The sequence below is a fragment of the Eriocheir sinensis genome, chromosome 26, assembly GCF_024679095.1.
Source record: "Eriocheir sinensis breed Jianghai 21 chromosome 26, ASM2467909v1, whole genome shotgun sequence".
Classification (NCBI taxonomy): domain Eukaryota; kingdom Metazoa; phylum Arthropoda; class Malacostraca; order Decapoda; family Varunidae; genus Eriocheir; species Eriocheir sinensis.
In genome coordinates, this window is record NC_066534.1 from 10,851,334 (window position 1) to 10,865,933 (window position 14,600).

A 14,600-nucleotide genomic window follows, 5' to 3' on the forward strand; every position below is an offset into this window, starting at 1 on the left:
TATTTTTTTTTTTCTGAGGGCAGCTATGGAATGCGTATAATATTAAACAAGTGAATAAGAATTCTTGAAGTAAACTCAGACAGGTCATAATACGAGTAACGCCGCCCCGCCTCTCCCCCCCATTAAGCCGCACAGACTGTGATATAATGCACTGCTTTTCTTCCCAGGTAAGATTTAGTGGCCGTCTTTTACCCACGGGGCTCCTCAAGCTGCCCACCACTTGGCAGAACGCGGCCACTTGTAGTGCTGCTGGGCAGGTCTTCAGTGAGTTCAGGTACACTAATAAATAACAGCTAATAAAGATAAATATATGTAAAACAGAAGAAAAGGTAAATGCAAATTTATGACGTGTACCTTCTCTCTGTTGCCGATGGTTTTAACTTTAATCCGCAGCCTTTCCTCGCGGAGGGCGGAGACTAGTGCAGCGGGAGCGAGTGGCCTTGTTCCGCGACACGTAATGGATGGAGGCCCGCTCCTAGCCCCCCTCCCCCTCCCTCCGCTCTGTCCTGGCAAATATACATTCTCCTTTCAACAAGGCCCAAGAAGAAATTTAATACTTTAGCCCGTCGATATGAAAGACTCTGCTCGTAAAGGGAAACTCAAGAAGGTAGGATTTCTTTTTAAATTGTGCCAATTTTGTTACTGATACTATTAATACTGCCACTGATTCTGTTTTAAGCAATGCATCGACTGCTTTGCCAAGAGAATGACGAATAATAATAATAAGAAGAAATAAATGAAGAGGAAGAAGGAAAATCAGTGTCCATGTCTTCTAAATAAACTGCTCATAGGGTTACAACTAATTATCAAGAAGAAAAATCTGAAATCAACGAGAAGCCGTTTTTCCTCTACACTCAGTAATCGTGGCTGCTGTGCTGGCAAACGACTCCATGCCTGCTGAGACTGAGTGAAGGGCTTTAATTGGATTTAAGTTAGATTAGACTGTTTAACTTTTCAACTCCCCCCCCGCCCCTTTAACAACCAGCCCACCACCTCCATCAGTCCATCAGTCCACCACTAACACCGCCACCACCATCACCACCACTACTACTACTACTACAACTAACTGCTACCACAACCAACTTTTCCAACTTTTCCAACTATCACAAAAGTACTATATATACTCAGCTACGTCCATTTCAACAAGCTCGGCCTAGAAAGAATAAAGTTTCAACGAGTTTTGTAACGAGATGGCAGTGCAGTCGGTGTTCTTTCTCGAGTGTGGGTTCCATAATCCGTATAACGAGCCTGAGGGGATACAAGGCAAGGAGGGAAGCTGAAAAAGAAGAGTAATGAGGGAACGATGGAAGGGAATGGAGGAGAGAAGGCGAGGAGACCCGAATACAAACCTGAACAAGGGAAGGAAGGAAAAGGGATGGAAATAACGGATACGTAGATTAGCTTTAGGGTAAGGGAATGAGAAACAAGACATCTAGGAGTAAGAAACAGTGAAGGGAAAGTAAATAGAAATAAGAATAAAGAGCTAGAATGTATAATGGAAGGAAACTTAAGCAGGCACACAAGACAATTACATCGCACTGAACAAGAAGAGGAAGGAAAATAATAGAAGATAAGGGTGATGGAAGGAGAAACAAGAGGATATCTAGAAGGAGTAAGGAACGGAGAGGAAGAAGTAAAACAGAAATAGAAGTAGCGAGTCAGAATATACAGTGGAAGGAAAATTAAACGGGTAAAGTATTACATTACACTTCTCTGAATTAATAAGCTCTCTCCTCCCTCACTGGATAAGAAACGACGACGAAAGAGTAAAAAAGATATAGAAATAAAGAAGCAGAATATACAATGGAGGGGAAACAATTACATATCGCCCTCCTCTTCTAACAAGCTCTCTCCTTCCCCAGACTCGCATCTTATCATAAAGTAAGCTGTTCCCACACACAAATCCCGCCTATCAAATATTTTTGCTAAGCTGGAATGATATAAAGGTACAGATCGAGATAAAAAGTGGCCTCCTGCATCTCACTTTCCCTTCTCTATCGCCCTTTCTCAAGCAGTGGTCAGGTAATGCAGACGTGTTAAAAAGCTCTCTCCAACATCTTCCCTTCTCTCTCGCTCTCTCAGGTAAGGTAAAGCAGAAGGGATAAAAAGAAGTGGCCTCCTGCATCTCACTTTCCCTTCTCTATCACCCTTTCTCAAGCAGTGGTCAGGTAATGTAGACGTGTTAAAAAGCTCTCTCCAACATCTTCCCTTCTCTCTCGCTCTCTCAGGTAAGGTAAAGCAGAAGGGATAAAAAGAAGTGGCCTCCTGCATCTCACTTTCCCTTCTCTATCGCCCTTTCTCAAGCAGTGGTCAGGTAATGCAGACGTGTTAAAAAGCTCTCTCCAACATCTTCCCTTCTCTCTCGCTCTCTCAGGTAAGGTAAAGCAGAAGGGATAAAAAGAAGTGGCCTCCTGCATCTCCCTCTCCCCCCTCTTTCGCCCTCTCTCAACCAGGGGTAAGGTAAAGGGTTATTACACTGGGCAAATTTTCCGTGGATCTTCAGTCGAGCCACGATTTCCGCTGGCGTGGTTCTCCTATTTCCGTGGTTTTCTGAGGTGTCCACGATCTTCCAAGGCTACGATAGATTTCACCGAAGGACGGCGGTATTACTCACCATCATCATCAGCAGCAATAACAAGAAACAAATGAGAACCACGCCAGCGAACATCGTGGTTTGACTGAAGATCCACGGAAAATTTGCCCAGTGTAATAGCCCCTTTAATAAAGCAGGCGTGATAAGGAGAGGATATTAGACAAGCACCAGGGTATGAAATAGAGATGACAAAGCAGAAACGTATAAAGTAGTAGTATCAGGGGGAGCAATCATCCATGTCCTCCCTCTCACACTCTCGAGCTGCTCCATGTCAGGTGGGTAATGAATAAAATGGGTATCTACATATTTTTGACAATTAGCCATATCTTGCAACCCTTGAGACTGGCCCATCTTCTCCTTCCGCCTTCTCCTTCTCATGAACTTGTATGTATAAGCCCCTGGGAAAAGGAGATAAGAAAGACGTATTAGAAGGGAGAATAAGTATCAAGTTGAGAGGAAAATTTTGGAAGGCGGGGAAAGAGAGAAGCAAAGAAAGAAAGGGATATGGAGAAAATGTAGGCGGGAAAGAGAAGGCGAGGAAAATAGAAGGGAGGAGGGAGGAAAATAAAAGTTAAAGGCGTGAGGGATGAACGATAAGAGAAAAAGATGACAAGAATTATAAGTGGGAAATGGTGCGAAGAGAAAGGTAATGTGGGAATGAAAGATGGGGTAGAGATTAGGAAACTGCTGATGGAAAGTAATCAAGAAAACGAGGTAATGAATCGAAGTGAGCATAAAACGAAGGAAAACGAGGAACATCGAATTTTAAGAGGGAAAAGAGTAAAGGCGGAAATCAATTTGGTGTAAGTGCTTGGATTTCTGCGGATTCAAAGTTTTACGAGAGAGAGAGAGAGAGAGAGAGAGAGAGAGAGAGAGAGAGAGAGAGAGAGAGAGAGAGAGAGAGAGAGAGAGAGAGAGAGAGAGAGAGAGAGAGAGAGAGAGAGAGAGAGAGAGAGAGAGAGAGAGAGAGAGAGAGAGAGAGAGAGAGAGAGAGAGAGAGAGAGAGAGAGAGAGAGAGAGAGAGAGAGAGAGAGAGAGAGAGAGAGAGAGAGAGAGAGAGAGAGAGAGAGAGAGAGAGAGAGAGAGAGAGAGAGAGAGAGAGAGAGAGAGAGAGAGAGAGAGAGAGAGAGAGAGAGAGAGAGAGAGAGAGAGAGAGAGAGAGAGAGAGAGAGAGAGAGAGAGAGAGAGAGAGAGAGAGAGAGAGAGAGAGAGAGAGAGAGAGGGGTATGTCTGAACAGCTTTTTTCTTCTTTCAAGTGCAGAATAAGTGACAACGAAATATGTATCCTTATTTTGTTATTCTTTTAGCGCAAATTTTTTACTTCACTCTGAAACTGGAATGAGGAAGCTATGGGGAAATGAAACACTAAATTCCAAATGTCTCAGTTTATTCTTCTGTCTGTCCGTCTGTCTGTCTGTCTGTGTCTGTCTTTCTTTCTTTCTAGCTATTTTTCTCTCCTTTTTTCACTATTTTATATATACTTAGCTATCTATATTCACCTATCAACTATCTCTTTATCTATCTATCTAATAATATGGAGGCTACATTTGCACGTTTATCTCGATTTTATCTCATTTAACGGCTATTTCCCTCACTCAGCGTTGTTTTTCTCTTTCTTTTTACTTTACTCTTTCTGTTCCCGTTTTAGGATTTCCTCAGAATCGATAATGAGTTCATGGCAAGTTTTTTTCAGACCCTATTTAGCCTTTTTTCACCGTGTCAAGTGAAAGAAGGAAAGCGCGTGTGTTCTATTGATTTCGCTTTCTTTCGTTCTGTGTGAGTTTTCTATCGTCATTACCTTTCCTCTTTCCAAAATAGCCACCACTTGGTCTCTTCAATCTCTTTTCACTTTCTCCGTTGCAAATCTTTCCCTTCATTCTCTTTATCAGTTACAGTTTTAACTATTACTTCACTCATTTTTTTTCTCTATCTTATCTGCGCTCCTTGCTCCTTTTTTTTTTTTTTTTACAACAAAGAAGGCTGTGACGCAACTTTTCACCGAATGCTATAAATGTCATGTTTCTTTTTAGTAGGATTAAAACTTTTATCCGATTTCTACTCAGATTATATAAAAAAAAACTATCTTCCCCCCCCCCCTCTCTCTCTCTCTCTCTCTCTCTCTCTTTATCTATCTATCTATCTATCTCTCTTCCATTTCCTCTCTCAAAGTTAGACAACTCTCCGCCGCTTCAGACAATCTCAACTTGAACTGCATCCTTCCCTTGTCTCCCATTTTCCTCCGAACACAATTTCGAGCATGTGGAAGAAAACGATTTCAAGTCAGCGAACAGAAAATGTGCATTAGCAGACCCTCGAACTTGCCTGAAGGAGGTACTGGTCTAATAATGCCGTGTTTCTCTTACCGTTATCATTATTATCTTTATATCCATAGCTTACCTTCGGACTCCTCATCGTTTTTTAAGGTGTTGTAGTTCGTGAGGGGAACATCTTTATCCTCCTTAGTCTCCACCAGGCGAGTGTTATCTGCAGACATTTCAGGACGAGGCGAAGGAAAGAAAACGGGCGGTCGTCTCTGTAAGGAAGAAGGGAAAGGTTAGGGAAGGAGCGTGTAAGGTAAAGCTGTTTGTCGGAAGTGTGTGGGTGAGAAAAAGGAGGTGGAAAGATGTGCCTGAATGGGGGTTTTGGTTTATTATGTTTGTGTTGAGTTGGGCGCGTCTTGTTTAGAAGGACGGTGAGAGTTGGATGAGGTTGGATGGTGTTTGTGTTGTGTTGTGTTGTGGTGTGGTGTGGTGTGGTGTAATTTACCACGGCCTGATCACGTGTTAGAATCGTAATCGCTAGCAGGTACACACACTCAAAAAACTATCGTTAAAGTGGTGTCCGACGAATTTCACACTGAGCAACCTGGTAATCTCGGCAAGGTTGGTAAGAGTGCGATCACCACCACTACGGTACTACCTCAGCTCTGCTGGGGGGAGCAGGACAGGTTAATTTGTAAGGGAGGGATAGAGAGGAAGGGAGACGCTGATATACCAGATATCACCATAATATTAACGGATTGATTTGAGTGCCACTTGTTTAAACTTTATATTCACAAATTATTACACAATAATGTTCATAATGATATACGTAACAACGGTGGGTAGAAATATTCTCCCATGTCAAAGACAAAAACAACCATCAACGCATGTCAGATATAGTTCAGTTCATAATGTGCCATCCTGGAACTAATGCTTACAATGAACGTGTCTTTTCTTTCATGAACAAGTTGTGGGTATCTGAAAAAAACAAAACTTGAAATTGCAACGCTAAAAGCATTGCTGGTAAGAAAGATAAAGTTTAAATAGAGTTGCATGGACTTCTACAGGTTGTTTCAATCCACTCCTGGGCTACCCTTTTCTCTTGTACTGCCTCATTGCCTAATAAAAAGTAGGAACTTTGCACGCTTTTTAAATTGACGAATAAGGAGTTCGGCCAAAACTAACCGTCTCTGGAGATGAGCAATTTATTAAATAGCTTGCATGCAGGAGTTAATTTGTCTAACATGTTGGTATAATGACTCGCCGATGATTTATTACCTAGAGAATTAATCTTATTGGGTGCATTCCATTATTGTTTCGAGACAAGCGAATACCGTGATTCGAGTAGTGCATGCTATACTAGTGAAACCAATGCCAACGTTATCTTACTTTTGGGTGACAAGTCAAGTTTATAATCCACTATAAATCTATCATAAGGATTAGCTAAGTTTTACGTAACCTCCTAGGCTCAGTGGAGCCGTATGTGGCGATCAGTCAGTGGGATTCACTCTGATATCCGAATCCAGAGTGACTCATTACCGCAAGGTGTTTATCATATTGTCTCCTAAATGGACGAAATTTTAACTCTTCACTTGTGTGTGAGGTGTTAAAGCATAATTTCATCACCCCAAACACTACAATATAATAGTTTTTTTTTTTTTTTCTTTTTCTTTCTTTTTACGTCGTTGCCTGTTGCGCCGGTAGGCATCTTCCTGGTGGGGCCTGATGGTCGGCCCAAGGCTTCTTGCAGGTGGGGCCTGATGGTCGGCCCAGCCCGTTCTGGCGCAGGCGAGTGTTTATAGTGGCGCCATCTTGTATTGGCTCATGCTGCCCCCCGGAACTCGTTCTTGATTCGCTTGGACGGCTTCCTCTAGAGTCCGGGTTGATGGGTGGTCTTCAGGACAGCATGTGGGTAGTTTTAAGCCACTCGGCGGTGACTGAAAAATCCGAGTGGTAGTGTGGGGATTCGAACCCGCGTCGTCCATCACGCGGTGAATGTGGGCCCAGTACGCTACCAGCTCGGCCACCGCCTACCCCAAGTGATAGAACACATAGAACATAGAACATAGATCAATTAACTTCGACTAAGACTCCACCTGTGTGTTTCATCCAGCTCGTATGATCCGTGACGAGTGCTCATCCCGCCTGAAGCAATAACTGAAATCACTTGACACAATTAACACCTGTCGAGTAAACTCACTGTAATGGTGCATTAATAACACATAATATCAGCGCCTACATTATAATCACTTCTAATCACTTTCAATTATCTTTTTAATTGCTTCAATATTTCAGTGTTGCCAGAATCGCAGAGAAATGTCCTCTTAACCTACTCGGGTACACTTCGGATAGATAAATGCCGTTCTTGGGTCGTGTTATGCAACTTGAGATCTTGTACTGCTATTGCAAATATCTCCTAAAATTTTTGCAAATACTATTTACGTTTTTAATTAGTGTGTCCTCCTTGACTACGCAAAGACATCGTTGGTCTGTATGTATACTTTTAGTTGACATCCTGACATTTTTTATTTTTATTTTCCTTAAGATTGCAATAAGTAACTTAAATACTTAATATTAATACGATAAGCTGCACAATTTGGTCCCCCTATCAAAGAATGGATGTAGTCTCCAAAATATGTATGTAGAATAATGACTAATAGCTTGGGTCAGAGCAACTTACTAACTCTAAAAAGAGTAAAGTAGCTTGAGCTACAATCTTAACAAGGCAAAGAGGGCGTAGCGACTTAACTGAAGCATAATAAAAGGGATTAAGAGTGTTGATAACGGAGACGCTGATGAAGTAATTATATTGAATATAGTTAGGATCCGCATTGTGCTTGAGATGAACCCAGTTAAGGAGAGAGTCAGAAACTGGGTTGCAAATACGATACTGGATGAATGGAGTAAATGGGACAGGTAGTAAACCCCTTCGGTACCACGTCCGTATATGTACTGACAACCCTCCGGGAGGGCAGCATGAGCCAATGCAAGATGGCGCCACTATAAACATCATGCAAGATGGCGCCACTATAAACACTCGCCTGCGCCAGAACGGGCTGGGCCGACCATCAGGACCTACCGGAAAGAAGCCTTGGACCGACCATCAGGATCCACCGGAAGAAGCCTACCGGCGCAATAGGCTGCAATGTAAAAAAAAAAAAAAAAAAAAAAAAAACTCGCCTGCGCCAGAACGGGCTGGGCCGACTATCAGGACCCACCGGGAAGAAGCCTTGGGCCGACCATCAGGCCCCACCGGGAAGAAGCCTACCGGCGCTATAGGCCGCGACGTAAAAAAAAAAAAAAAATATATATATATATATATATATATATATATATATATATATATATATATATATATATATATATGGACCACAGATCTGTTCTGCTCTGCCAAGCCCACCCCCCTCATCCTCTCTCTTGACCAAAGCCGCGCTCCCGGGACACCAAGTCAGTCGACCTCTACCGTCGCGCGTGTTACTTACATATAGGGGACCTCAACAGTGTTATAATTTATACTTATAAGTGTGCACAACAGTGTTATATGTAATAAATGTAATAATATTGTGGACTAAAAGATTTATGTAAATACTATTAGTGCTACAATACAATAAATGTGTAACAGTTTGAATGTAATGCCAATGTGTCACCTTCTATATGCATGGTTACCAAGCGTACGTGCGTAAATATGCTCAAAACTTCGTAACACCTCATACGAGAGTACTCACGCCATAAAAATACATCACTATAACTCGCACCTTATCCACCAGAAACAAAATAACAAAAAAAAAAAAAAAAAAAATCAAGTCTACGGTCCGGGCGCACCTACTTTCACTTCTGATCTCGTCATTGCACAAGACATTGCCATGAAAACCGTCAGCTTAAGTAATCAAAATTAAAATATTTATTGTTTTTATGTCATAATATAGTGATTAATCCCCCAAACCAAGCACCAGGAGGTTGGCTGGCGTCACTGCCTCTGGCACTGAATGGGTTAATACACATTTGATTAAAAGTAAGATGTTACATATTTTTAGATGGAAAGGGCAGATGAATACATATTTATCAAGAGCTAATATACATAGGCAGACTAGCTTTTTCTAGTCTTATATAACTGTGCAACCCCGACAAAAAAAAATTAACATGTCTCGCAATAGTCAGGTGTGTCAGTAAAACGAAATAAACGCATTATACGTACTATCAAAGAAATAGCTCCCAGGAGCTTCTGCGTGTATCATACACTAAAACCTCACACACCTGTCTTTTCATCAGGAAAACAAAATGGCTAGGAAGAATATGTATTACTTTCGCAGAATCTCATCTGAGTCTATATACCATATCGAGTCCTGAAACAACCATCTGCAAAATTTATTCACAACCATCTCCGAGCGGTCGAAGACAACTATATACAAGCTCCCCAGATAGTCGTCAATCAGCCCTAACACCTGTGACTTTGCTCGAAAGGAGCACCGTGGGGCAGCACGGGCTGAGCAGGTCCTAAATCTCTAGCTATCTCGACAGCCACTGTAAATGAAATTCGCCTCGCCGCTAACGGGCCGAAGACCACCACAGACTCTCAGAAAAGCTTACCGTCCCTATGGACCGTACGTGGGATTAAAAAAAGGCATAGGATTTGATCATGTGAGTTGAGAGCGACGCCACCTGCCACCATCCCCACCCCGAACCACTCGCACAATCACATTCAATTCCCTTTCAGCCGGAGCGCTCATCCATCACACAGCCATTCCAGCTTAACCAACTTATCAACGGCTCACGCAACCGTGGACGCGGCTCTCCCTGTTCCCGCCCCAGTCCGCCCGCCGCCCTAATTCCTCATCATTCTGGCCCCTCATTCTTATGCGTTCCAAATCCCTCCTTCGTTATCTTCTCTCCACCTAGTTTGCCTTGATCTTTTTCTCTTCCACACGATCACTCCTCCTTAAAGGTACGCACTGCCAATCCTCGTGCTCTCTTAAACTTGTCAGTTCTCCTTTTTTTTTTTTTTTTTTTTTACCAAGTGCGTAAATATATTCTTCAGACAAATATTTTTTTTTCTTCAACTTTTCAAAGCTTTTCGAGTGGTCTTGAAGGTTACATAGTTTCATGGATCGTATAGAGAAAGACACACTACCCTTTGTTCTGAGTTTCCTCGTCACGGTAATTCCTTGCGGTATCAACAATGATGTCTTGAAGGTAAGTTGTCTTCATCTGGGTCTTTGCCAAATAAGGACACACAACCTTGGGAATGTACCTTGGAAAACAAGAGTCCTGAGATACTTTGTTTATCCCTCTTACGCAATGCCGTCCGGAGGTCCTTATACCATAGTGATTGCCCGTGTTTCTTTTCCACGACAGATTTATAACTCCAGGACACGTGGACATCTTGTTATTCTGTGGTGAAGTACTTATTCTTCACTCGAGTTGGGTCTTAATCTGTTTATTCATGGCAGTATTTTACCTTTTTCTCACTTTGCGCTCTCGTCACACGCCTGTAACAGTTGCAAAGCCGGACACTCTTGAATACACGCTACACTACACATTACAAGCTGAAATACACACTACACACTTGAATACACGCTACACTACACACTACAAGCTGAAATACATACTACACACTTGGATACACGCTACACTACACACTACAAGCTGAAATACACACTGCACACTTGGATACACGCTACACTACACATTACAAGCTGAAATACACACTGCACACTTGGATACACGCTACACTACACATTACAAGCTGAAATACACACTACACACTTGAATACACGCTACACTACACATTACATGCTGAAATACACACTGCACACTTGGATACACGCTACACTACACACTACATACTTGAATACACACTACACTACATTCCAATACACTAACCACACCCACACACACACACACACACACACCAAGTTACATAAATGCGTATCCTGTATATTTCAACTCCTCATCCGAATTCCTTTATCAAACTCATACATCTTCATCACACATCTAGCGAGACTTCGGTGGATATAGACACACACATGCCCCGGCAGACGAGCATTACCATCCATCACTCCCTTTTGGTCTTACGCAAGGCCCTCCAAGCTATACATAAGAATTCAACGTTGCCAGATTGTCGTACTCAGCCTCTTATATTTACCAACTCCCGACCCCAAAACTGCCTCCTCGACCCCAATAACTGCCTTCATATATAGTTATCGTTAAAATGGTTAATTCCTGATGTTTCTTGGCAATAGTTAGGCGCCAGAAACCGGTCAATACGCGGCTCTTAGTACGATAATTTGGCAACGGTGCATAAGATCCCTTAGGCCTATATGATCACAACACACATTTATTATTATTTCTGGGCGCGCGCTAGGCCCAATCTTTTCTCCAGGCCATATTTTCATTAAACATCGAAGGCTTCTTGGTCCGTAGGAGATAGATAGATGGATAGAGATAGGTAGAGAGATAGATAAAGAGATCGAACGAAGGAAAAGAACGAGCCTCCTCGCCATATTTTCTTACCCGCATCAAGAAACACCTCAAATACAAGATTAATTCATTACCATCACACATATATTCACGTACATATACCGCAGAGTCGCCCTTTCTTCCTTCCTTCCTTCACCGAGCTCTTATATAAATAGCCTCTTACCGCCTCCCTCCTCTTCTCTGTCCCTTCCCGTTAGCCGCCTTCCCTCTCGGCCTCTCTTTTCTACTCAGTTAGCCGGTCCGTCTCCCCCTAACACCCCAGGCGGCACCAATTCCCTTTCGCCCCTGAGCGTCTGAAGAGGCTACCCGGGGAAGGCTTTGGTTTTCTCCCTTCCTCTCTCTCAGACTGACACAATTTCCCACTCCCACCAGAAATAAGAAGACGACGTGTATAAGCTGCGGGAGAGGAACAGTTTCAAATTTTATGCAGTAAGGAGGAATTATGGTGGAGGGAAGAGAGCGATGAGGGAAAGAAGTACAAAAGGAGGAAGAGGAGGAGGAGAAGAAGAAGAAGAAGAAGAAGAAGAAGAAGAAGAAGAAGAGAGGGGAGGAGGAGGAAGAGGGGAGAAGGAAGAAAAGAGCAAACGAAGAAGCTGTCACGTATAACTCGATTCTCTATACATGTGAAGTTGTCTTACGTAATTATGTGTCTTCGTGTTAGAAAAAAAACAAGATAAAAACAGGAAAAAAGGCAAAGACGAAGAAGAAAGTGGAAAATAGGACAAATAATGAAAATGACGAGAGAATCATGCAAAGAGATGAGGATGATTCTTCCGCTGGAGTACAGAAGCCTCCCCTAGCAAGACAGGAGCTCCTTAGTGTAGTTTGTACGTAGACGCTCCAAGTTGGTAAGGCATAACATGTCGATCGCTTCTTCCGCATGGCCGATGTTCTAGCTTTGGTGCGTTTACTGCTTGCAGCCTCGCCCTCAAGTTGCCCAAGTCCCGTCTTGACTCCCCTCTGTGTGTGTGTGTGTGTGTGTGTGTGTGTGTGTGTGTGTGTGTGTGTGTGTGTGTGTGTGTGTGTGTGTGTGTGTGTGTGTGTGTGTGTGTGTGTGTGTATTACTCGTCACAATATTAATCAAACGGTAGGCTTTCTTGAGGGGCCTCTTGGACGACCCCAGCCCGTTAGTGGCGCAGGCGAATTTTATTCTTAGTGGCTGCCGTGGTATATGACTCTAGCTTGGCCCATGATGCCCCAGGTGATCCTCTTGACCGAAGTCGCTGAAGTTAGGGTTGATTGAAGATCACTAGGCAGCATGTGGATACTCTTCCGCCACACGGCGATGGTTGAAAATTGTCAGCATGAATCGGTGATCGGTGATCGGTTATCGTAATACTATAATCTCAAAATGCTGCCTTAAATGTTTTACTTTCCACTTGTATTCTGCCTCTTTATCCTTCTTTCTGTATTCCTCATACTCGTACTCTTTTTCCTCCTCCTCCTGGATACCCCACCCCTCTCTCTCCATAATGCATAGCATCCTCAGTCCCAGAGTAAAGGTCAGTCAACAGACCAACATTCCTTGGAGAAATCTTGTAAAGTCACACTAGATGTCAGAGTGCCTCACGATGCATTGTATATAACCGTGGCCACTGAGATATACTGGGCTGAGTCTCTAGTTGATGACGTCACAAGAGTAGGCGCATTTTCAGATTTTCAATTCATTGAAATTTTATGCTTTAACACATTGCAAACCATGTTTGATGTTTGCTGATACCAAGAACCTGGAACTCAGTTTTGCGAACCTTGAAAAATTCAGGAGAGAGCTCTTGGTGTTCTTGGCACCAGAGCCATGAAGACTAATATCCAACTCAGAGGCAGCTCTCTCAGTGCATATAGCAGCATTAAAGTCGCCCGAAACCGTGTTTGTGTCCAGAGTAAGACACCGGTCGAATATGGAGTAGAGTTTGGCACAGAGCACCTCTTCAATTTCACACGTGGTCAGGCCCCCAGCAAAACTGGCTCATGATCGCGATTGCAGCCTTGTCCCCGACTCCTTCCTTTTCCTTATAGCAGTGAGCCGGGACAAAAAGTCCCCGAGAGGATGGAGTCCCCGGCCACCCGTTGCTCCCTGTTCATTCCCTGCCGCAGCGGGGGGGCGAATGATTATGATTATTTATTCCGGACGGCAAGGCGGCGTTCCAGGTAATTAATGAAATCCTGGAATCCCATTAACCTCATCCCAGAGACTCCAGACCTTTCATAATGGGATGGGGAAGTTATGTAGAAAAGAGACCTGAGATCAAAGGCAGTTCCGCCATTCCCTGCCGGGCCGTTTTATCTCGCTCATCGTACACATTGTAGGAATAGGTAGAGTTGGCGCGACAAGGTTCAGGTGAAGCAGGAGAACTGTCAGACGGCCTTATTAGTCCAGTCAACAGGTCACGGCAGTACCTACATGCTTTGCTGTGCCCATGATGTTATTAAGCCCTTAGTACTTCCATGGGTGTGCCCATAAAGGTATTAAGGGTGTGCTCACCTGAAATTCCCCATGGGTGTGCCCATTAAGGTGTTGAAGTTGAAAGGATCCTCAAAATTAACCACCCGTTGTTATTCAAGTATTATCCACATTACAAGACAAAGCTGTCTTTTCCACCTTAGAAAGCCATATGTCTGCCAGTGACCCTCTGCACAATCACCTTGTGCTACTCATCAAAGCAGTCGCAGAATCATATTTACAGGTAAGGTATTCCTATGCAGGAAAGCAATTGTGAGACGGGTGGACTTAGATATAGCCCCACCCCCTAAAAATGCCGTGTAACACTCCATAGGAAAGCAGATAAAGTAATGATAATTATAACAGAGAAATCTTAAAGAATCAAGAAAACGATAACAAATTCATATTGAAACAAAAAAACTATTCAGAAATAAAAACAAAGATATGCATACCCCTGAACGAATATAGTTCTCACTTCCTCATTTTGGCTACAGTATCGAATGCTAGATATAAGTCGACAGCATCGCTACTACTCTATCAAATCACTGCCTGTTTAATCTCATGTGTATTTACTGCCACGCGAAATCTATACAACGAAAGTCAGCAAGTTATCATTTGTACACGGTCCCAAAAGTCTGAGAAACGGAAAGCACGCATGATCTTGTCGAGGTGGCATGTGACCAAAAAATAATACAATAGGTTTTGAGTCGCCACCTGAGCCTCATAAATTAGCTTTGCCACGTGCTCCTTTATTATAATGAAGGGTATTGTGAGAGGAGGAAATAGGTTAGTGGAGCAGGTACAGGTGGGGGAGAAGGAAAGACAGGCG

The 14,600-nt window shown here is 43.1% G+C and overlaps 1 protein-coding gene across 2 annotated transcripts in view; it reads right to left on the reverse strand.

The window, feature by feature from the left end:
- Nucleotides 1-14,600, reverse strand: part of LOC127003756 (endoplasmic reticulum aminopeptidase 1-like) — a 115,451-nt gene that overhangs the window by 76,546 nt on the left and 24,305 nt on the right. For both annotated transcript variants that reach the window (XM_050870760.1, XM_050870758.1), the window contains one exon: nt 4,991-5,126. In XM_050870760.1, coding sequence (XP_050726717.1) covers nt 4,991-5,087 — 97 coding nt within the window. In that variant the 5' untranslated portion in view covers nt 5,088-5,126. Of the gene's footprint in view, nt 1-4,990; nt 5,127-14,600 lie in introns of those variants that run through there.